Source organism: Macaca thibetana, chromosome 12, assembly GCF_024542745.1.
Source record: "Macaca thibetana thibetana isolate TM-01 chromosome 12, ASM2454274v1, whole genome shotgun sequence".
NCBI lineage: Eukaryota > Metazoa > Chordata > Mammalia > Primates > Cercopithecidae > Macaca > Macaca thibetana.
Genome location: NC_065589.1, coordinates 124,939,879 through 124,963,532, shown reverse-complemented (window position 1 = coordinate 124,963,532; position 23,654 = coordinate 124,939,879). Strand labels below are relative to the sequence as shown.

General features: G+C 36.7%; 2 protein-coding genes across 3 annotated transcripts in view; both read left to right on the top strand.

Annotated features, from left to right (window-relative positions):
* ERCC3 (ERCC excision repair 3, TFIIH core complex helicase subunit) overlaps window positions 1-23,654 on the top strand; it is a 145,324-nt gene that overhangs the window by 43,513 nt on the left and 78,157 nt on the right. The window lies entirely within an intron of this gene.
* The window catches only part of MAP3K2 (mitogen-activated protein kinase kinase kinase 2), an 89,116-nt gene that overhangs the window by 28,789 nt on the left and 36,673 nt on the right, over window positions 1-23,654 (top strand). The window contains exons 2-5 of one of the 2 annotated variants that reach the window (XM_050752532.1): window positions 16,192-16,253; window positions 19,733-19,851; window positions 21,016-21,056; window positions 22,822-22,921. In XM_050752532.1, coding sequence (XP_050608489.1) covers window positions 16,247-16,253; window positions 19,733-19,851; window positions 21,016-21,056; window positions 22,822-22,921 — 267 coding nt within the window. In that variant the 5' untranslated portion in view covers window positions 16,192-16,246. Of the gene's footprint in view, window positions 1-13,401; window positions 16,254-19,732; window positions 19,852-21,015; window positions 21,057-22,821; window positions 22,922-23,654 lie in introns of those variants that run through there. The other variant, XM_050752531.1, reaches the window with a different exon arrangement.

Sequence of the window (23,654 nt, the reverse complement as noted above, 5' to 3'; positions counted from 1 at the left end):
AAGAAAGCTGACATCTGTTAAATAAGATGTCAGGTGTTTGTGTTAGGTGTTAGATATTATCTTATTCAGCACTTAAAGCAAACCTGTCAGATAGTCTCTTCTATCTTCATTTCACAAACAAGGACATGGGTTTGTAATAGCTGAGAGTCACCTGTAACTACCACTCAGTTTTGAACCCAGGTCCCTGTGTGACTCTAAAACATTCTGCAACAATACTTTGTGTCCTAAGGAAATATTAAAAACTCAAATTTATTTGCCAGATAAACTACACAGTCTTTTGAAATATGCAAGAAATGATAAAACATTTTATCAACTAAAAAACCTTTTAAAACTTGATAAGAGAAAGGAAGCAAATACATCCCAAATGTGATAATTACTAGGACCACAGGGACCACTAGATGAAAATTAGATTTTTCTCTGCCTTTCTGAGGATGTGCAGGCCTGTTTACAAATGACTGCCACTTTATGTGGAGTGTGATCATTCAACCAATTTGAGATTACATATGTGGTATGGCTATTAAGTTATTAAAACTTAACCAAATTTATTGCATCTATGGAAGTATTATTTCCTTTATTCATTCTAGGAGGCTCTATATTGTGGCTCTTATATTACTTTAAAATGTTGGGAGAACACTTTTAAAATTCCCTTTAAATTTGATTTTTGGGTTTTTTTTGAGACGGAGTCTCGCTCTGTCTGTCGCCCAGGCTGGAGTGCAGTGGTGCAATCTCCCAACCTCTGCCTCCCGGGTTCAAGAGATTCTCCTGCCTCAGCCTCCTGAGTAGCTGGGACTACAGGTGCCTGCCACCTTGCCCAGCTAATTTTTTGTATTTTTAGTAGAGATGGGGTTTTACCATGTTAGCCAGGATGGTCTCGATCTCCTGACCTTGTGATCCGCCCACCTTGGCCTCCCAGAGTGCTGGGATTACAGGCTTGAGCCACTGCGCCCGGCCTAGATTTGAATTTTATAAGGTTTTGAGTAAATAATAAGGTACAAAGTTCAAAATGTTTGAAAAGATACACAGTGAAAGGTCTCAGAACCCTCTCCTTTCTTCCTTTTACCTGCAGCCACCCAGTGTTTCTCAGAGGTGACCAGTGTTATGTGGGAAATACTTCTTTGAAATTATCTTCAGAACTTTTGAATACTTGCAATTAGGATATATGTAACCAATGATGACAGATTTGACTTCATTTTTTTAAAAGTCAGTTCATTTACAGTCTGGAAAATAAAGGAATCACCAGTTTAAGTAATACTGTTTTTAAAAATCAAAAGCAAAGATGTCTGCAGGGTAATGAGATTTGTGGTATGATTCATAAATTGGCCTAAAATCAATGATCAGAGTTGCAGAGGTAGTAGCATTAAAGAATCATTTTAAAAAATAACTTGATTGAGATAATTAACATACAATAAACTGCACATCTGAAGTATATAATTATAGTAAATTTTGACATGTGTATATAACTGTCAAACTGTCACCTCTAGTTTTGGTAGTTAAGATAGTGAACATATTCATCATCTCTGAAAGTTTGTTCAGTCTGTTTTGTAATTAATCACTATGTTGCCTCTATCCATTGTTCCTAGATAACCAATGATCTATTTTTTTTTTTTTTTTTTACATCAGTGGTCTGCTTTCTGTCACCATAAATTAGTTTGTCTTTTCTAGAATTGTATATAAATGGGGTCATGCAGTGTATATGTGTACTGTTTTTGAAGTGGGGAAGAGTCTGGCTTCTTTCAGCATAATTATTTTTGAGATTCATCCATATTATTGCGTGTATCAATAGTTTATTTCTGTTTATTACTGAATATTATTTATTCCACTTATGGCTGTACCACAATTTCTTTAACCATTTACCTGGTGATGGACATTTGGCTTTCCACTTTTGTGCTATTACAAATAAATCTGCTAAGAATATTTGTGTACTAGTATATTCATGTGGACGTACGCTTTCATTTTTCTTGAGTAAATACCTAGGCATTGAATGGGTGAGTCATATGGTAGGTGTATCAGTCCATTTTCACACTGCTGTAAAGAAATACCTGCGACTAGATAATTTGTAAAGAAAAGAGGTTTAATTGGCTCACAGTTTCTGCAGGCTTTATAGGAAGCATGATTTTGGCATCTGCTCAGCTTCTGAGGAGGCCTCAGGAAACCAAAATCATGGTGGAAGGTGAAGGGGGAGCCAGCACGTCACATGGCCAGAGCGGGAGGAAGCGAGAGGCGAGGTGGTGCCCCTTACTTACCCAGATCTCAAGAACACTCTCAGGAGAACAGCACTAGAAGGGATGGTGCTAAACCATTAGAAACCACCTCTCACCAGGCTGCAGCATATTGGGGCTTACATTTCAACATGAGATTTCGGTGGAGACACAGATTTAAACCATGTCAGTAGGTGTATGTTTACCTTTGTAAAAAAATTGCCAAACATTTCTAAAGTGATTGTACCACTTGACACTCTCACCAAGCAGTGTATGATGTTTTAGTTGTACAACATCCTTGCCAACACTTCAGATGACCAGTCTTTTCAAGTCTAGTTTTGTTTCTTTCTCTTTTTGAAAGTGAAAAGAAGGGAAGTTTATTTTTTTGAGCAGTTTTAGGTTTATAGAAAAATTGAGTGGAAAGTAGGGAGTTCCCATATATACTGTCATCCTTGTAACTCCCCTCCTAGTTTCCCCTGTTATTAACATCTTGCATGAGTGTCATACATTTGTTAATTGGTGATGAGCCAATAATGAGGCATTATTGTAAACTAAAGTCCATAGCTTACATTATAATTAACTCTGTTGTACCTTCTGTGGGTTTTGACAGATGAAGTATAATGATGTATATCTGCTATTACAATATCATACAGAAGGATTTCACTGCCCTAAAAAATCCTCTGTGGTCCACCTGTTCATCCCTGCTCCCCTCCTCCTGAATGCCTGGCAGCCACTGATCTTTTTACTGTCTCCATAGTTTTGCCTTTTCTGAAGTGTTACATAGTTGGAATCAATAGTACGTAGACTTTCTTTTTTTTCTTTTTTTTTTTTTTTAAAGACAGGCTGGAGTGCAGTGGTGGAATCTTGGCTCACTGCAACCTCTGCTTCCCAGGTTCAGGTGATTCTCCTGCCTCAGCCACCCAAGTAGCTGGAACTACAAGCATGCACCACCATGCCCAACTAATTTTTGTATTTTTAGTAAAGACAGGTTTTGCCGTATTGGCCAGGCTGGTGATCTGCCTGCCTTGGCCTCCCAAAATGCTGGGATTACAGGTGTAAGCTACTGTGCCCAGCCTCAGATTGGATTCTTTCACTTAGTAATAAGCATTAAAGATTCCTTTATGTCTTTTCTGTGACTTGATAGTTCTTAATATTCTGTCATATGGATATACCACACTTTATCTGCTCACTTTCTTAAGGACATCTTGTTTCCAAGTTTTGGCAATTATGAATAAAGCTGCTAATAAAACTCATGCACAGGTTTTTGTGTACATACAAGTTTTTTACTCATTTTGGTAAATATCAAGCATGATTACTAGTTCATATGGTAAGAGTACGTTTAGTTTTGTAAGAAACTGCCAAACTGTTTTCCAAAGCGGTTGTACCATTTGACATTCTCAACAGTAGTGCCTGAGCATTTTAGTTGCACGGTATCACTGCCAACACTTTGGATGGCTAGTCTTTTGTAATCTTGTGGTTTTGATTTGCATTTTCATGATGACTTATGATATTGAGCATCTTATCTTACTGAGCATGGCTTCATTTGCCATCCTTATGTCTTTTTGGTGAAGTGTGTGTCCTACTGTTATGTTTGTTTGTTTGTCTTTTTTTGTTGGGTTGTAAGAGTACTTTACACATTCTAGATACAAATATTTTGTCAGGTGTGTGTTTAGTACATATTTTCTCCTAGTCTGTGGCTTATGTTTTTATTTTTTTAATGGTATTTTTTGAAGGGTAAACATTTTTAATTTTTGAAGTTCAATGCATTTTATTCTTTTAAGATAAGTACTGTACTTTTTGCTCTTCGAAAGACACCATTAAAAAATGCAAAGAAATCTTTGCCAAAGTCAAGGTCATCATATTTTTTTCTACAAGTTTTATAGTTTTAGCCCTTATATGTAGGTTCATGATCTATTCTGAGTTAGTTTTTGTATGTGATGAGGTAAGAGCTGAGTTATTGAGCTGTTGTACCACAATGTATAGAAAAGATCCTTTCCCCATTGAATAGCCTTAGTCCTTTAAAAAAATTAACTGGCCATATATATATGGGTCTGTTTCTAGATAATCTGTTTCATTAACCATTTATCTACCTGTATACCAATAACACACTGTCTTGATTTTTATAGCTTTATAACAAGTCTTGAAGTTACATAATTTAAGTTATCTTTCTTCTTTTTCAAACTTGTTTTAGAATTTCTAGGTCCTTCACATTTCTTATTCTGTCCTGTTCTATTCTTCTATATTCAAGAGGGTCTCCCTCCCTCACCCACCCTGGAGTGCAGTGGCGCGATCTTTGCTCACTGCAGCCTCGAACTCCTGGGCTCAGGGATCCTCCTGCTTCAGCTTCCTGAGTAGTTGGGACTACAGGAACATGCCACTATGTTGTCATGTACAAAATATTGATTTCAATATCAGTATATTTTTTAATTTTAATTTTTTTGTCGATAGGGGTTCTTGCTATGTTGCCCAGACTGTCAATGTAAATTTTACAATCAGCTTTTCAGTTTTCACAGTATTGCCTGCCAGGATTATTTGAGATTTCATTGAATCTGTTTATCAATATGGAGTGAATTACCATTGTAACAACACTGAGTCTTCTGATCCATGAACATGGCATTTTGTTCAATTTATAGGTCTTTGATTTCTCTTAGCATTCTTTTCTAGTCTTTTAGTTAAAGATCTTGCCATTCTTTTGTCAGACTTCTTTTGAAAAATGTCTGTTCATGTCCTTTGCCCATGTTTTAATGGGATTATTATTTGTGTGTGTGTGAAGTTTTCTGAATTCCTTGTGGATTCTGGATATTAGTCCCCATTGGATGTGTAGTTTGCAAATATTTTTCCCCACTCTGTACATTGTCTATTTACTATGTCGATTATTTCTTTTGTGTAGAAGCTTTTTAGTTCAACTGAGTCCCATTCGTCTATTTTTGTTTTTGTTGCCTGTGCTTTTGAGGTTTTAGTCACAAATTATTTGCCTAGACCAATGTCCAAAAGAATTTTCCCTAGGTTTTCTTTTAGTAATTTGATAATTTCACATCTTACATTTAGGTTCTTTTTCTTTTTTCCCCCCGAGATGGAGTCTCACTCTGTCGCCCAGGCTGGAGTGCGGTGGCGCGATCTCAGCTCACTGCAAGCTCCGCTGCCTCCCGTGTTCATGCCATTCTCCTGCCTCAGGCTCCTGAGAAACTGGGACTACAGGCGCCCGCCAGCACGCCCGGCAAATTTTTTTTGTATTTTTAGTAGAGACGGGGGTTTCACCGTGTTCACCAGGATGGTCTCGATCTCCTGACCTCATGATCCACCCGCCTGGGCCTCCCAGAGTGCTGGGATTACAGGCGTGAGCCACCGTGCCCGGCCACATTTAGGTTCTTAATCCATCTGGAGTTAAGTTTTGTATACGGTGAGACATAATGACTCAGTTTCATTCTTCTGCACGTGATAGTCCAATTTTCCCAACACCATGATTGAAAAATGACACGCCTGTAATCCCAACACTTTGAGAGGCCAAAGTGGGAGGATCACCTGAGGCCAAGAGTTTGCAACCAGCCTGAGCAACAGTGATATGCTGTCTTTAAAACTAAAAATAAAAAGTTAGACTAATAAAAAATTAGCCTCAGCCAGGCTCACATGTTCTGTAGCATTTTTTTTTAGCAATAAATAATTTTAAAATTAAGGTTTATACATTTTTTAGACATAATGCCATTGCACACTTAATAGACTACAGTATATTGTAAACATAACTTTATATGCACTGCGAAACTAAAAAAAGAAAAAGAAATGCATTTTGTAAGGCTATAGCTGCCCTAGACAGTGATCAGATTCTTCTGATCTATCGGAAAAAAGTAAACTGAAAACCTATCAGGAGAACCCGATCCCAGTGGTTCTGTGGGTTCTTTCTATTTGCTAAGTGTCTCGGCTGGTTTGAGAAATAAAGGGAAAGAGCACAAGACAGAGAAATTTAAAGCTAGGTGTCGGGGGAGACATCACATGTCGGCAGGATCCGTGATGTTCCTCGAGCCGTAAAACCAGCAAGTTTTTATTAGCGATTTTCAAAAGGGTGTTGATCACAGAGATCACATACTTCACAAATCAATAAAATATCACAAACCAAATAAATGGAGGCAGGGTGAGATCACAGGACCACTGGATGAGGCGAAATTAAAAATTGCTAATGAAGTTTCGGGCATGCATTGTTGTTGATAACATCTTATCAGGAAACAGGGTTTGAGAGCAGATAACCTGTCTGACCAAAATTTATTAGGTGGGAATTTCCTCATCCTAATAACACCCAGGAGCCTACAGGAGACCAGGGCTTATTTCATCCCTTTGGCTTGGACCATAAAAGATGCATGCTTCTAAAGGGGCCGTTTATAGGCCTACCCTCAGGGCTCATTTTCTTTCTCAGGGATGTTTCTTGCAGAGAAAAAGAATTCAGCGATATTTCTCCTATTTGCTTTTGAAAGAGGAGAAATATGGCTCTGTTCCGTCCGGCTCACCGGTGGCCAGAAGTCTTATCTCTGGTGTTCCCTGAACATTGCTGTTATCCTGGTTTTTCAAGATGTCCAGATTTCATATTGTTCAAACACACATGCTCTACAAATGATTTGTGCAGTTGACACAATCATCACAGGGTCCTGAGGCGACATATATCCTCCTCAGCTTACGAAGAAGATGACGGGGTTAAGAGATTAAAGACAGGCATAGGAAATCACAGGGGTATTGATTGGGGAAGTGATAAGTGTCCATGAAATCTTCACAATTTATGTTCAGAGATTACGGTAAAGACAGGCGTAAGAAATTATATAAGTATTAATTTGGAGAACTAATAAATGTCCATGAAATCTTCACAATTTATGTTCTTCTGCCGCGACTTCAGCCGGTCCCTCTGTTCAGGACCGACTTCCTGCAACAGAAACCTTCTGGAAAGGATTCATCATTCTAGGTGCCATTAAGAACATTGGTGATTCATGGGAGGAGGTCAAAAAATTATCATTAACAGGAGTTTGAAAGAAGCTCATTTCAGCCCTCATGGACAACTTTGAAGGGGTTCAAGACCTCAGTGGAGGGAGGAGCTACAGATTTGGCAGAAACAGAAAAAGAGCTAGAATTACAAGTGGAGCCTGAAGATGTGACTGAATTGCTGCAATCTCATAAAACTGGAGTGCATGCGAAGTTGCTACTTATGGGTAAGCAAACAAAGTGACTTCTTGAGGTGGAATCTACTCCTGGTGAAGATGCTGTGAACATTGTTGAAATGACAACAAAAGATTTAGAATGTTACATAAACTTAGTTGGTAAAGCAGCAATAAGCAACTCAGTTGATAAAGGGTTTGGGAGGATTGATTCCAATTTTGAAAAAAGTTCTGTGGTGGGTAAAATGTTGTCAAACAGCATCGAATGCTAGAACAAAATCTTTCATGAAAAGAAGAGTCAATTAACACAGCAAACTTCACTGTTGTCTTATTTTAAGAAATTGCCTTAGTCACCCCAACCTTCAGCAACCACCACTACCCTTATCAGTCAGGAGCCATCAACATGGAGGCCCTCCAGTGGCAGAAAGATTACAACTCTGAAGGCTCAGATGTTCTTTAGCATTCTTTTAGCAATAAGTAATTTTTAATTAAGGTATGTACATTGGTTTTTTTAGACATAATGCCATTGCACACTTAATAGACTGCACATTATTGTAAACATAACTTTTATACGCATTGGGAAACAAAAAAATTCACTTTATCATGATGTTTGCTTATTGCCATCATCTGTAACTGAACCTGCAGTATCTCTGAGGTATACCTTTAATGATGATGTTTTCTGTCTTCTGGCTTGCATTACTCCTGATGAGAAAGTCTGCTGTCATCCTGTTGCTATTGTCTTTTCAGCAGTTTGTGATGCACCTTGGTAAAGTGTGTTTCAAGTTTTTTGTGCCTTGGGTTCATAGAGAGTTTTGGATCTTTGAGTTTATAGTTTCTGTCAAATTTCAAACAGTTATGGCATTTCTTCAAGTATATATTCTATCTTACCCTGCTGTCATTTGGGGACTTCAGCTGAATGTATATTGGGCTCCTTTCAGCTTGTCTTAATGCCCACTTAGGCTCTGTTCATTTTTTTGTAGTTGTTTATTTGTTTGATTTTTTGTCATTTTTATTATTGTGTTTACTAATCTTTGTTCTCCAATATCTGATTTACTGTTGTTTATTTCATTCAGTGTAATTTTCATCTTAGGCATTGTATTTTTTTATCTGTAAAAATTTCATTTAAAAAACATCTTTCATGCCTGTACTTAACATCTTCTGTCTATCTGCCTGAACATATGGAATATAGCTGTGACAGTTGTACTGATTCTCTCATTTGTGTCTTATCTGGGTCTGTTATTATTAGTTGACTGGCTCACATTTTCCTGCCTCTCTTCATATGTGGTACTTTTTGATTCAATACCATGTATTATGAATTCTACCTTGTTGGGCACTGAACATTTTTGCATTCTTACATGTTTTGGGAGGCAGCTGAATTACTTGGAAACAGATCCTTTGCATCTTGCTCTTAAGTTTCATTAGGTAGAACCAGAGCAGCATTTAGTTTAGCATAAATTTTTTCTACTTTTGAGACCACACCTTTGTGAGTACACTACCCAGTGTCCTGTGAATTTTGAGGTTTTCCAGTCTGACAGTCTGACAATCATAATGAAATTTGTATGTGAAAGAGACAAAATCAGAGAGTCCTTGCCAGATCCTTACCTCAATTATCTCACTAAATCAGGAAGTATATTTGGCTATGTGTAATAAATCCAAGGGGTTACCAAATGAGGGATTTGCTTTTATCTTATAATCATTCTGAAGACTTGAGGTAGTCATCATGTACTCTATTTTAACTTACTGCTTTGCCATCCTAAGCATGTGGCCAAGGATTAAAATATCTAACAAATAGTTTTATGTAATTGGGAATTTGAAGCTTAGCTCTGTCTAGATTGGAGATACAGATTTGAGGGTTAGTTTATAGGTGATGTTTCTTCAACAGACTCAATAGAATGAAAAGAGCAGTAGTGCAAGAATGAAACTTCAAATGGCCCAAGCATTTACTAGCCAGGCAAGGAAAAAGAGATTCTGAAGCCCACTCAGGTGAGATGTGGGGAGTGGGGTGGAGAATGGAGAATCGTGAGAGTGCATTGCCATGGAAGCTGTAATGGATATTTATGTTTTTAGCCTACCAGTATTTAAACAGCCTTCTTTTTTGCTGTTGTTGTTGGTTGTTTTTTGCAGTGGTGGGGATGGCATCATCCATTGTGTTAGTCTTGGTGGAAGCAGCAGTGTTCTGTAGTATAACCTTTACTGTAGTAGAATATAACATCAAGAAGTAGGGAAGTTGGCTGGGCATGGTGGCTCACGCCTGTAATCCCAGCACTTTAGGAGGCCAAGGCAGGTGGATTGCTTGAGCCCAAAAGTTCAAGACCAGCCTGGGCAACATAGCAAAACCCTGTCTCTACAGAAAATACAAAAATGAGCTGTCTATGGTGGTGGGTAACTATAGTACCAGCACTTGGGAGGCTGAGGTGGGAGTATCACTTGAGCCCAGGAGGTCAAGGCTGCAGTGAGCCGTGATTGTGCCACTGCATTCCAGCCTGGGTGACAAAGCAAGACCCTGTCTCAAAAAAGAAAATAAAAAAACAAGAAGTAGGGAAGTCAAAATTATATGAAGTAAGCCATGGCAGGGACTTTGGAATTTATTCAAAGTGTTGCAAGAAACTACCAGTACTTTCTGACACAGAGCATTAACATTCTCTTACTTTTTAAAAGGATAATCCTTATTGCTGTATGGAAAATGAGTTATATTAGAGTTTGGAGTAAAATCAAGTTGATCAGATATGAAACTATTTCAGTAATCCATGCAAGAGATGATTATGGCTTGGAGTAGTGATACATATTTTAAGGAAAAGCTAATGGGATTTGCTGGTGGATTGGAATATAAGGTGAGAGCATGGGAGGAATCCAAGCTATCCCAAAATTTTTGTTTTGAGCAATTGGAAAAATAGAGATGCTTCTTGATAGAGAAGACTAGAGAAGAATAGAATTTTTAAAAATATATTGTTTTTTAAATTTTTTTCTTCTGAAATAATTTTAAGTTCCAGAAGTTGCAAAACAAGTATAAAGAAATTTGTTTTGATTATTTCAGAGTAACTTGCTAACATGAGACTCCATCACCCCTGAACATTTTAGTTTGTAATTGCTATCAATAAGGACATTTTCCTACATATCCAGAATCCAACTGTCAAAATCAGGAGGTTAACCCTGATAGAATTGTATCATCTAATCCACAGAAACCATTCAAGTTTTGCCAGTAGTCCCAATAATGCTCATTTTAGGAAAATAATTCAATCAGGATTATAATTTGCATTTAGTTGTTGTGTCTTTTTGATGCATTTCAATCCAGAACAGCCGTAACGTTTCCTTGACGTTCATGATCTCGACAGTTTTGAGGTTTACAGAGCAGTTAATTCTTAGACTGTTCCTCAATTGGTATTTGTCTAATGCTTCCCTATGAATCAATTCAGGTTATCAGTTTTTGGCAGCAATATCACAGAGGTGATGTGGTATTCTCAGTGTATCTTACCAGGTGGCACTTTTTTTTAATTTTTAAAAATTGAGGAAGTCAGGCCAGTTAGGTACATGATTTTAATTTGCCTGTTACTGATGATCTTTTTTTTTTTTTTTTTTTTTTTTTTTTGAGACGGAGTCTCACGCTGTTGCCCAGGCTGGAGTGCAGTGGCGCGATCTCGGCTCACTGCAAGCTCCGCCTCCCGGGTTCCCGCCATTCTCCTGCCTCAGCCTCCTGAGTAGCTGGGACTACAGGCGCCCGCCACCGCGCCCGGCTAATTTTTTGTATTTTTAGTAGAGACGGGGTTTCACTGTGGTCTCGATCTCCTGACCTTGTGATCCACCCGTCTCGGCCTCCCAAAGTGCTGGGATTACAGGCTTGAGCCACCGCGCCCGGCCTTGTTACTGATGATCTTAACGTGGATCACTTGACTAAGCTTTTTTTTTTTGCTTTTTTTGTCTGCTGGGTTTCTACACTAAAAAAGGTACTCTTTTTTTTTCCTTTGAAAAATGTGTGGAAATGATTATTTTTTGGAGGTATGTTAAAACTAAGTAACTCATTCCTCATCACACTTTTCATCCACTAGTTTTAGCATTCGTTGATTTTTCTTGGTTGAATTATTACTTGATTATTTCTATTGATTGCTGAATGGTGGTCTTTCTAATTTTATTACATTCATTAGTTGACATTCTACCATAAGAAAAAGCTTTCTCTTCCTCCCATTGTTGATTTATTTGTTTATCTTTGTTTTTATGGACTCACGGTTTTCTTTTTTTTTTTTTTTTTTTTTTTGGTTGTTTCAGGAGATGGGATCTTGCTATGTTGTCCTGGTGGGCTACAAACTCCAGGGCTGAAGTGATCCTCTTGCCTCAGTCTCCTAAGTAGCTGAGATTACAGCTATTGTGCCCAACTTCACTGTTACATTTTTTTTTAATTCAGTGGGCCCGTAATCCAACATTTTTATTTTGATGTTCAAATTGTCCCATATTTGGTTAGTGGAATCCCTTTCAAGCTGTGCCTGTGGCCTTTTGACATGTCCCCATAGTCTTTATGTACTTTCTTTCTGGTTCAGTGAGATGTTTTAGGCTCATTTTGCAATTACCTCCTCTAAATCAGCTATATCTCAGCCATATTCTGGTTCTTCTGCCATCCATTGGGGATTGGTACTTACAGACATCTGGGCAGCAAGGCAAAACTCCATCTCTACAGAAATTAGCTGGGCATGGTAGCAAACACTATAGGCTGAGGTGGAAGAATTGCTTAAGCCCGGGAGGTTGAGGCTGCAGTGAGCCGTGATAGTACCACTGCACATCAGCCTGGGTGACAGTGCAAGACCGTGTCTCAAAAAACAAAACAAAATCACCTGAAAAATTTGGTTGAGAATTTAAATTTTTATTGAAAGAGAATATACTAGATAAAACTTCCGCAACCAGTTTGTGACTTTCTCTATGTGCATATGTATGGTCAGAGAATTTCCTATTCCAGCTCACTGTTTCCTCAAAAGGTAAATTGGAGTAATACGGTATTATGGAAAGTTTACCTGAGTAAGAAATAAGAAACAGGTATTCAAGTCTTAGCTTTGTCCAACTTTATAAGTTATATTATCTTTTTGGCCCTCAGATTTTAAAATAAGATATTTAGACTAGATGTTTTCTTCTCAGCTGTTTAAAATTTAGTCTTATATTTGTCTTGATTAAAAGTCCTAAAAACTGAGGTAATATAGTGCTTGCCCTTGAAATGGGACTGATTGGCATGAGGAATGGAGCACTTTCTCGAGGCCAGGCTGGGTGGCTCACACGTGTAATCCCAACACTTTGAGAGGCCGAGGCGGGAGGATTGCTTGAGCCCAGGAGTTTGAAACCAGCCTGGGCAAACACAGTGAGATGGATTTTAGATGCTGAACCAACCTTGATTTTGTTGGATATATCCCAAATGTGCATGTTATATAATTTGTTTTTTAATGTTCTCGGTTAGGTTTGCTAGTATTTTATTGAGATTTTTGCATCTATTTGTGAGATACTGATCTTTAGTTTTCTCATCTTGTGATAGCTTTGTCTGGTTTTGGTATTGGAGTAATACTGGCTTTACAATGAATTGGAAAGTGTTCCTTTTTTTTTTTTTGGAACCGTTTTTGTAAATTCTGTAAATGTTTGAAGCGATCTGGTCCAGGGCTTTTATTTGTGAGAAATTTTTCATTTCTCGTTTAGTCTTTTTATAGGTCTGTTCAAATTCTTAATTTCTTCTTGATGAGTCAGTTTTGGTAGTTTCTTTTTAGGAATTTGTCTGTGTCATCTAAGTCATCTAATTTGTTGATGTACAATTGTTAATAGTATTCCCTTATCCTTTTTATTTCTGAAAGGTTGGTGTAATGCTCCCTTTTTAATTCTTGAATTTGATTATTTGTGTTTTGCTGCTGCTGCTTTTGATTAGCTAAAAGTTTATTAGTTTTGTTGATCTTTCCAAAGGGCCAATTTTTGTTTTATTGATTTTTTTAAATTTCAATGGTGTTTTTATTTTCTACTCCCTATTCCTTTAGCTTGTTTCAGATTTAAATTGTTCATCATCTTCTAGTGTTTTAAGGTCAAAGGTTAGGTTATTGATTTGACATCTTTCTGGTTTGTCAATATAAATATTTACAGTTATAAATTTTATCTTTCGATGCATCCAGTAAGTTTTGGTTTGTTGTGTTTTCATTTTCATTTATCTCAAAGTATTTTCTAATTTTCCTTATGCCTTCTGTTGACCCACTGATTATTTTTGAGTATATTTTTTAATTTTCACATATTTGTGAATTTTCCAGATTTCCTTATGTTACCAATTTCTGATTTCATTGCATTGTTGTCAGGAAACACACTTTGTGATTTCAGTCCATATAGTTACTGAGATTTGTTTTATTACCTATTATTTGGTCTGTCTTAGAAATGTTCGATATGTATTTGAGAAGAATGTATATTCTGCTGTTTTGAGGTTGATTTTTCTGTAGGTGTCTGTTAAGCCTAGTAGTTTTATAGTGTTGTACAAGTCTTGTATTTCCTCATTGATTTTCTGTCTACTTATTTTATCCGTTATTGAATAGCAGGGCATTGAAATCTCCAACTTTTATTTTTGAATTGTGTGTTTCTTCCTTGAATTTTATACTTTTTTGTTTTGTGTATTTTGCGACTCTGTTGTTAGGTGCATATAAGTTTATAATTGCTATATCTTTTTGATGTATTGGCTATCTTTTATTATAAAATGCCCTTTGTCACAACAATTTTTGTGTCATAATCTGTTTTGCCTGATAGTGGTATAGCCACTGCAGGTCTGTTTTGACTACTGTTTGCATAGTATATCTTTTTCTATCCTTTTACTGTCAACCTATTTTGTCTTTGGATTTAAAGTGTGGACCAGGCATTGTGGTTCATAGTCTCAGCACTTAGGGAGGCCAAACTGGGAGGATCAGTTTAGCCCACGAGCTCGAGACCAGCCTAGGTAATCTGTACAAATCTTTTTAAAAAAATCAGCTGGGTGTGATAGTGTGCACCTGTGGTCCTATGTAATCGGGGGTGCTGAGGTGGGAGGATTGCTGGAACCTGGCAGATCAAGGCTGCAGTGAGCTGTGATCATGCCAGTGCACCTCAGCCTGGGAAAGAGAGCAAGACCCTGCCAAAAGAAGAAAGAGAGAAAGAGAGAGAAAGAAAGAGAGAGAGAGAGAGAAAGAAAAGCGTGTCTGTTGTTGGCAACATATTTGGGTCAAAATGTTTGGGACCAGAAGTTTTTTGGATTTTTTCATATTTTGTAATATTTGCATATACATAGTGAGGTATCTTGGGATTGGGACCCAAGTCTAAACATGAAATTCTTGTGTTTCATATATATCTTACTCATATAGCTAAAGGTAATTTTATGTAATTTTTAAATTGTTTTTGAGACAGGGTCTCGCTGTGTCACACAGGCTGGAGTGCAGTGGTACAGTCATAGTTCACTGCAGCCTTGACCTCCCTGGCTCAAGCAGTCCTCCCACTTTTAGCCTTCCAATTACCGGGAACTATAGGCATGCACCACCACACCTGGCTTTTTTTTCTAATTCTTTTTTTTTTTTTTTTTTTGTAGAAATGGGAGTCTCCCTGTGTTGCCCAAGCTGGTCTCAAACTCCTGGGCTCACGTGATCCTCCCACCTTGGCTCCCCCAAATTGCTAGTATTATAAGTGTGAGCCACTGCACTAGCCAACAATATCTTAAGTAATTTTGTGTCTGAAACAAAGTTTCTATTTTATTACCCTTGTAGGCCTCTTGCATGGGGGAATTTGGGCATGCATGGAAAAGATAATATTGCAATGGAAGGGGCTGGGAAGGTCTTTTTTCTCCTGGGGGATGCTGAATAAACTGTGAGTTGTGCGTCTGCCTTTTGACTGTGACATACCACATGAGGTCAGGTTTGTGGAATTTTCCATTCATAGTATCATGTTGGCACTCATCGTATATTTTTCATCTTATTTTCTAGTTGACCTGGGAATTACAGTTAACATCTTGTAATAACATAGTTTGAGTTAATATCAACTTAATTGCAATGGTATACAAACAGTTTTTTTTTTTTTTAAGAATTTTTTTTTTTTTTTTTTAGGCAGTCTGACTGTATTGCCCAGACTAGAGTGCCACAGCTCACTGCAACCTCAACCTCCCAGGCCCAAGTGATCCTCCCACCTCAGCCTCCCAAGTAGCTAGGACTGCAGGCATGCACTACTGCACCTGGCTAATTTTTTTATTTTTTGTAAAGGTGGGTTTTCGCCGTGTTGGACAGGCTGGTCTCGAACTCCTGGGCTCAAGCAGTCCGCCTGCCTAGGCCTCCCAAAGTGCTGGGGGTGTGAGCCACTGCGCCTGGCCATAAACACCTTTCTTTTATGTAACTCTATCCTTTCCCTTTCCTGTGTACTGTTAATATTATATGAATTATATTATTATGTATTGTATACCCAGCAACACAGTTATAGTGATTGCTTTATGTAGGTTTTTTCTTTTTAAACCAATATATTAGTTTCCTATTGCTGCTTATATAGAAAAAGAGTTAATGTAGCGGGCCTGATTGCTTATTTTTAGAAGGCCTGCTTAGGAGTCAGTCTTTGGCTGACACCTGAGAACTTGGATTTCAGGAGGGTTCCTGCCTCTAACTGATAATGGTTTGTACAGACACTATGGTTTATGCTGAATACCTGCTTTTCTTCTGGGAGTCTGGAATTTTGCTATGTGTTAGGCAAGGGGGTGCCTACGTGATCAACCTTCAATATAAAACACCTCCCCCCAGCAAAATGTGTAAAGTATTCATATTGTATATTTCTCATTAGTATTATTTATACTTTTTTTTTTCTTTTCGTGGCTCATTTTCTGTTTCTTTTTATTAATATGTTAATCTGTTTTATCTTCTAAGGCAATGCTGATGGGAGAACCATTTTCCTGATTTTCAAATTGTTGAGCTGTTTGCCATGATGGGTGAGTTCAAACTAAAAGCATATTTCAGCTATAATTAAAGGATAGAATGGAAGTGAAAAAACTGTCTCTCTTATGTGCTATTATAAACCTTTTTATAAATAAATTTTATGATATAGCAGATTTATGAAATGTTTTATATTTACTTAATAGACTTAATTAAAGTACTTTTTGTGTTGCTATAGTTTTAGAGTGATCATTTTATGCATAACACAGTAGGGACATTCAAAATAAACTGTTAAGATGTGTTGTGATTTGCTTAAAGTCTGATGGCAAGAGAGGAATCATAAGATTTTATTTTATGATTCATAGAGCAGCAAATCATTGGTGCTCAGGGATGATATGTTATACAACTCTTGGTCGTATATTGTGGTATAATATTAGTTTAAAGAGACTAAAGTATGGGAATGGATTGTGTATGTTCAGTTTACGTATCATTTTGTTTTCCTCTTTACCTCCTTTTTGTTTTTTCCTTTTCTCTTTTGTGTTAAGGGTTCCAGCATGAGGCAGGGATTAGACAGGAAGGCACTAGAAGGAGATGGAGTCATGAATGGCCTACCCTATCCTAAATCAAGAAAAATGGGACTGAGTAGTTGGATGCTGAATTTTGAAACTTAGACTGATCCTGGGATTTAATTCTGACATTTACTTGCCAGAGTTTGCCTTTATCACACATTTTCTACTTCTTGCTTAACAAAACAAATACACACACACACACACACACACACACACACACCCCCCCATGAAGAACTTATATTTGCCCATGTGATGAAAGTGGGGGCTAGGACACTTTCACTGTGTGTCATTGTAGCAAGTTTGTAAGCTTAGACTTCACCTTCCTACTTTAAAATTTTTCCTTCCACTTCCTCTTCTGTAGTCATGAGTATCAGCGCCCTCTTGGAGCCCAAATTCTCTACTCTAGTTAGCCTTACTTTCAGCTCCAAATTGGATGTACTTTTACTGAACTCCTTTCTCAACTTTTCATTTTGGCTGCTGTCACTTGTACTCTGTGTATCGATCAAATTTATTTTTGTCAGCCTCAAATAATACTGCTCTATAGAAGAGCAACAATCATTGCTTAAAAACATGTATAAAGGTAGTCACAGAACACCATGACAGATGTTTGAATTTTTGATTGAGGATGTTCTTCTGTTACTTATTTTTCAAATATCATGAATAAGCATATAAGGTATTTAATTCAACATTTCTGATAAAAGATTTTTGAAAAAATTATTTTCCAAATATTTTTTGGTTTTATGCTCAATTGAATGTCCTTCCAACATGTGTCAGAAACCCATTGTACTTACCCATAAGTACATAAGTGAAACCGCGTCTCTACTAAAAATACAAAAAATTAGCTGGGCATGGTGGTGGGCGCCTGGAGTCCCAGCTACTCGGGAGGCTGAGGCAGGAGAATGGCATGAACCTAGGAGGCGGAGCTTGCAGTGAGCCGAGATCACGCCACTGCACCCCAGCCTGGGCGACAGAGTGAGACTCCGTCTCAAAAAAAAAAAAAAAAAAAGAAAAAGAAAAAAGAAATAAGTATATATAAATGTGATAATCAATTTTAGCCAAAGGCCCTCCCCAAGGCTTTTGACATTGTAATATTAAGCATATAAAATTGTTTAAATTCAAATGTTTAGGTTTCTTCTAATAAAAATTAGAACAACATAGATAAAGAATTAGAGTTACCACTTTGGGAGGCCAAGGTGGGAGGATCACTTGAGCCCAGGAGTTCAAGACCAGCCTGGGCAATATAGTGAGACTCCATCTCTACAAAAAAAAAATAAAAAAAGAATTAGAGTTCTTCTGTCCCTAGTGTAGAATTAAGGATTTACTTTTTTTTTTTTTTTTTTTTTTTTTTTTGGGACGGATTCTCACTCTGTTGCCCAGGGTGGAGTGCAGTGGCATGATCTCAGCTCACTGCAACCTCCGCCTTCTGGGTTCAAGTGATTGAACTTGAACTTGAACACTACAGGTGCCCGCCACCATGCCCGGCTAATTTTTGTATTTTTAGTAGAGACTAAAAGTAGGATTTCACCATATCGGCCAGGCTGGTCTTGAACTCCTGACCTTGTGATCTGCCCCCCTCGGCCTCCCAAAGTGCTGGGATTACAGGCGTGAGCCATTGCGCCTGGCCAAGGATTTAACCTTCTTAAAGAAGGTCACATCAAATGCTTTTATTCCAGTTGAGATCGTTCTGAGCTTATTGATGGGTGCATCTATTGTGATTATATTGTACCTGTCTGTGGCTTGGTTACCTATTTGGCTAAACTAACATTATGATAAAACTTTATTTTATAAAAAATACTTGGTGAAGAATTATAAAATTTTCTCTTAACCTGGAAAATTAATAAATTAAACCAATAATAAAACCTTATAACTATTACTTTTAAATTTTAATATGCAAATAATTTCACTACAAAATAGAATATATGAAATGTTACTAAAAATTAGTAAATTACAGAAGTCAGCTATTTGTGTGTTTGAGAGACTATTAGGGCTATTGAATTGTCAGAATATTTTTAGTGATTCCCTTTGTAGGATATGGCATGTTTTTTTACTACTCCAAGAACATAAGTTACTGCTCACCAAAATGGTTACATTTTAAAATATAAACTGTAAAGTCTCTTGATTCCTTTATTTACCATTTGTGATTATCGTTAGTAGAATTGATTTACTAGTGAAAATAAATTAAGTTGTCCCTGACGTCTTCCAGAGAGCTTATAATTGGCATTACTGGCAGGCACGTGCTTTTAGTCTCAGAAAGAAACAATTGGTATATTTAGAAGAGTCTAAAAGTTCATGTTCATGTTCATGATCCTTTCTCTCAGTTTTATGGACTTGGTACTTTTTCTAAAGAAAGGAATTTTCTTAACATTGTTACTGACCATGATCTTTAGATAGTCTGTTTTTAGTCTTGTCAAACCTTATGGTGAAGAAGTTTGAAAGAGCATTTCCAAATACAGTAGGCCAGTATTCACAGGTGAAGCTTTTCTTTGTTGCTGACTCTTAAGTATTGATGAAAGAAAGAAAAAAAAAAAAACACCTTCCAAAATTAAGTCTGTACTTTGAACATAAGTGCTAAGTAATGATATTTATACAAAGTTGTTTATTTTTTTTCCTCTACTTTTTAAAAGATTTTAGATATCTTGATGTTTTGTTTAGGAGACATAGAAAAGAATTCGTTTTAACAGAGCAGTTTTGACCTTATTCTAGGATATTAAATCAGTGGAAGAATCAGAATGACTTCATCTTGTCTATTAGTGTCACATGTGTGGACTAATGGTAGAGCTTGAGTCTATTGCAATTTTATTTTACCAAAAGGATAGGCATTAAAAATGTTTTAGATGAATTTTTGTATGAAATTAATACATTCTCTACTTTAAATTTTATTATAAATTTTGTGTGATGTCTATACATGTTGATATATATGTCACAATTACAATTCTATATATGTGTTTTATTTCAAAATTACCTAGATGATCAGCAAGCTTTGAACTCAATCATGCAAGATTTGGCTGTCCTTCATAAGGCCAGTCGACCAGCATTATCCTTGCAGGAAACCAGGAAAGCAAAATCTTCATCACCAAAAAAACAGGTGTTTATTTTAATAAGTATATTTTGTTTTTATATGAATTACTTTCCTTTAATACACTAATCTTATGGAGGACTTGTTTAATGTGTTTAGCTTTTACACTTTCGAATCAAGTATTTTGTTAGTGTTTGTTATACATTTTCCCATAAGAGTGTGTGTTCATCTGTTAACAATAGCAAAGACATGCAATCAATCTCAATGCCCATCAGTGGTAAACTGGATAGAGGAAATGTGGTACATATACACCATGGAATTCTATGTGGCCATAAAAAAGAACGAGATCATGTCCTTTCGGGAACATGGATGGAACTGGAGGCAATTATCCTTAGCAAACTAATGCAGGAACAGAAAACCAAATACCACATATTCTCACTTATAAGTGGAAGGTAAATAATGAGAACACATGGAGACATAGAGGGGAGCAGTAGACACTGGGTCCTACTGGAGGGTGGAGGGCGGGAGGAGGGGGAGGATCAGGAACAATAACTAATGGGTACTAGGCTTAATACCTGGGTGACTAATGTGTACAAACAACCCCCCATGACATGAGTTTACCTGTATAAGAAATGTGCTCATGTACCCCTGAACTTAAAAGTTAAAAAAAAATTTTGTAAAGTATGCGTTCATAAAGAATGGTAGCATTCTGCAGCCAAGGTTGACCCCTTCCCAGAAAAAATAAGGTAGCATTTCATTTAATGTGGTAACTGTTTTCCAAAGCTGACATTTCATCCATTTTTCAAACACTTAAGCAAATTGTTTTTTGTTTTGTTTTGTTCTTCAAATAGTCTACTCTGGATTTTTAGAAATGAGGATGATTTTGATTTTGATAAATCAGATTAGTTTGGGATACTCAGCATGACATACAAAAATATAATATTCTGTATTTCCCATAACAGGATCAGCAAATGTCTCATACTCCTTGTACCTTCACTAGTAGATCTTGGTGTTCTTTCCTGTTGAGCCCAGATTCAGCAACATAATTCTCAACTTTTTAGCAGACACTATCAATTGTTTGGAGCTGGTACAGAAATTCAAACTTCCTTCCTCGTCTGGTCTATTTTAAATGAATGGCTAAAAAACAATATGATTTAGAAATTGTAGGAGTTTTATCTAATCTCTGAATGATTTGTCTGATCTCTGAAAGACTCAATTGTCATTTCATTACAGAATGATGTCCGAGTCAAATTTGAACATAGGGGAGAAAAAAGGTAAGGAAAGAAACATTACATGTTAATTAATTGATTTAATCAAATGTGTATTCTAATTAAGCTGTTGAAAGGTTCTTTTCAGATTTGAATGAAGTTTCATGGTTTACAAATTGAGAATAGAGTACTCCTTGGGAATGTGTAATGTGTTTAGACTTAAGATAGATAACATATGTCAAAATTCAGGCCAAACATTAGAAATGATTAATGTGTTTGCAATTTTCAGAGATAAGTAAGATCACTGCTTAATACAGACTTTAAATATTGTCATTTCCTTTTATTTTTACTTGAGGGAAATTAAGTATATTTTTCCTTGTAATTGTTTCATCCCGCAGATACTATATAGCATTTATATATGTGAGCTTAACACTCACAATTCTGATTATTCTCAAGAGACCTCAGTGCTATGACATGTATGTCATTAGCGATGTTGAGGAAAGTGAATTGGACTAGTGGCTGTAAATTATTTAGCAGAGATGTAAACCTAGCCTTCTACTTGGTATCCGTATCTCAGTGCACAAATTATAGGATGGTAGTTGGCAACAAAATTGCTGACAAGACCTAATAGGAGTTAAGGCTGATGGAATTTTTTTTTTTTTTTTTTTTGAGATGGGGTCTTACTCTGTTGCCCAGGCTGGAGCGCAATGGCGTGATTTTGGCTCACTGCAACCTCCACCTCCTGGGTTCAAGCGATTCTCCTGCCTCAGCCTCCCGAGTAACTGGGATTACAGGCGACTGCCACTATGCCCGACTAATTTTTGTATTTTTTAGTCGAGATGGGGTTTCACCATATTGGCCAGGCTGGTCTTGAACTCCCAACCTCAGATGATCCCCCTGCCTCGGCCTCCCAAAGTGCTGGGATTGCAGGCATGAGCCACTGTGCCTGGCCTGACGATGGAATTTCATATCTGCTAGTAGTGTCTCATGAAATAATGTAGTGAAAAGCCTAACAGTTTTAAGGATTTTAAAGTGGCTCACAAATCATATAAGCATATTTTACATAGAAATGTTTAAAACTGGAATATATCAGATAAACCATGGAACTCTCCAATCTATTTTCCTATTTATGGATATTTTCCCAATTTTTTCATTCATTCAGCATTATTTGTTGAGTACTTAGTATATATATGCTAGGCCCTAGAGGAATAAAGGGAGCAAAGCAGACATAGCCTCTTTCCTTACGGGTCTTATAGTGTGGTATTGGTGGTCTTCAAGCTTTAGGTGCATGCTCTCAAGGGGCAGCACAGGCCAATCCTTTGGGAAATAGAAAGAAAACACTAGAATTTTAATCTTTTTAAAATATTTATTTTGGAAGTATGCCTACATGATACATGTACCCCAAAATAATGAGTTGATAAGGATACAGAAATCAAAATTTGAATCCCTGGAGAACAACTTTATTCTTTTTAACAGTTTCATTTCATTCTGTCATAAAGATGTCACATAGTTAAGTTTAATCACTTTCCTCAATAAACATTTTGCATTGCTGTTTAACATTCATATGGTAGTTTCAGTGCAAATTAAAAACTGCAGAAAATTTGAGAATTTCTTTTTTAAAATTTGTATTAGGATAAAACAGACTTCAGAGTTTTTGAATTTTGGGTTGAAAATTTGTGCCTGTGATAAAAAATGTGCTGTTGTAGTGTTTAAAGTGAATATTTACATAATTTTAAGTTAATTTTGTATCTCTCTAAAAGGAGATAACTGTTGCAAGTTTATTATTTAACGTTGCCTAAGAAAATAAAATCTTAAAATTGTGTTTATATAGAATCCTTCAGTTCCCCAGACCAGTTAAACTGGAAGATCTGAGATCTAAAGCTAAAATTGCCTTTGGACAGTCTATGGATCTACATTATACCAATAATGAGGTAAACACATACAGTTTAACTTTAGTAGATCTTATCTTGAAAAGTAATGTGTTCGTTTAAGAGACCGCTTTTAAGACTTGTGTTTTTATTTAGGGATTGATAAATATATGGTATGTCAGAAGAATAAAACCTAAGTAAATTTTAACTGACTAAAATGGATTTTTTTCATTGTGGAAAATAATAGAGGGTGCTACTATGCAAAATAATTGAATGAGGGCATATTATAGGGGAAAATACATGTATTGGAATTTTGCTGCTTATTTATGGTTTTGTTTTTATTCTATGTACTTTATTGATGAACTGTGTTTTCCTGTCATACTCTACTTGGCTACAGATGACAGAGCTTTGGTAGTTAAACAATTGAGTTAAAGGATTGTTTTAGTGTTGCTCAGGGCTCAATTAGATTATTATGTTTCGGAATCAGTACATATGATCTTAAGGGGCTTGCTTTAGCAATGAGGAGCTCTGTGTTGTGGAGATGCCCCTTTTTAATCCCCTTAGGATTGGATTCAATGATCTTTGAAGTTTCTTTTAGTTCTTAGGATTCTGTGAGATATCAGGATCTTGTGATCTTAAAATTTATAGGACAATTTAGTTAATAATTGTATTATGGTTAGTAATTAGGTGAATTTGGTTTTTATATTCAGAAAGCATTTATTAATTTTTCAGGCATCATGCTATAATTTATAAGTTGCAGCGCCTGATGGAGTAGACCTTATAGACTTGTGGTACA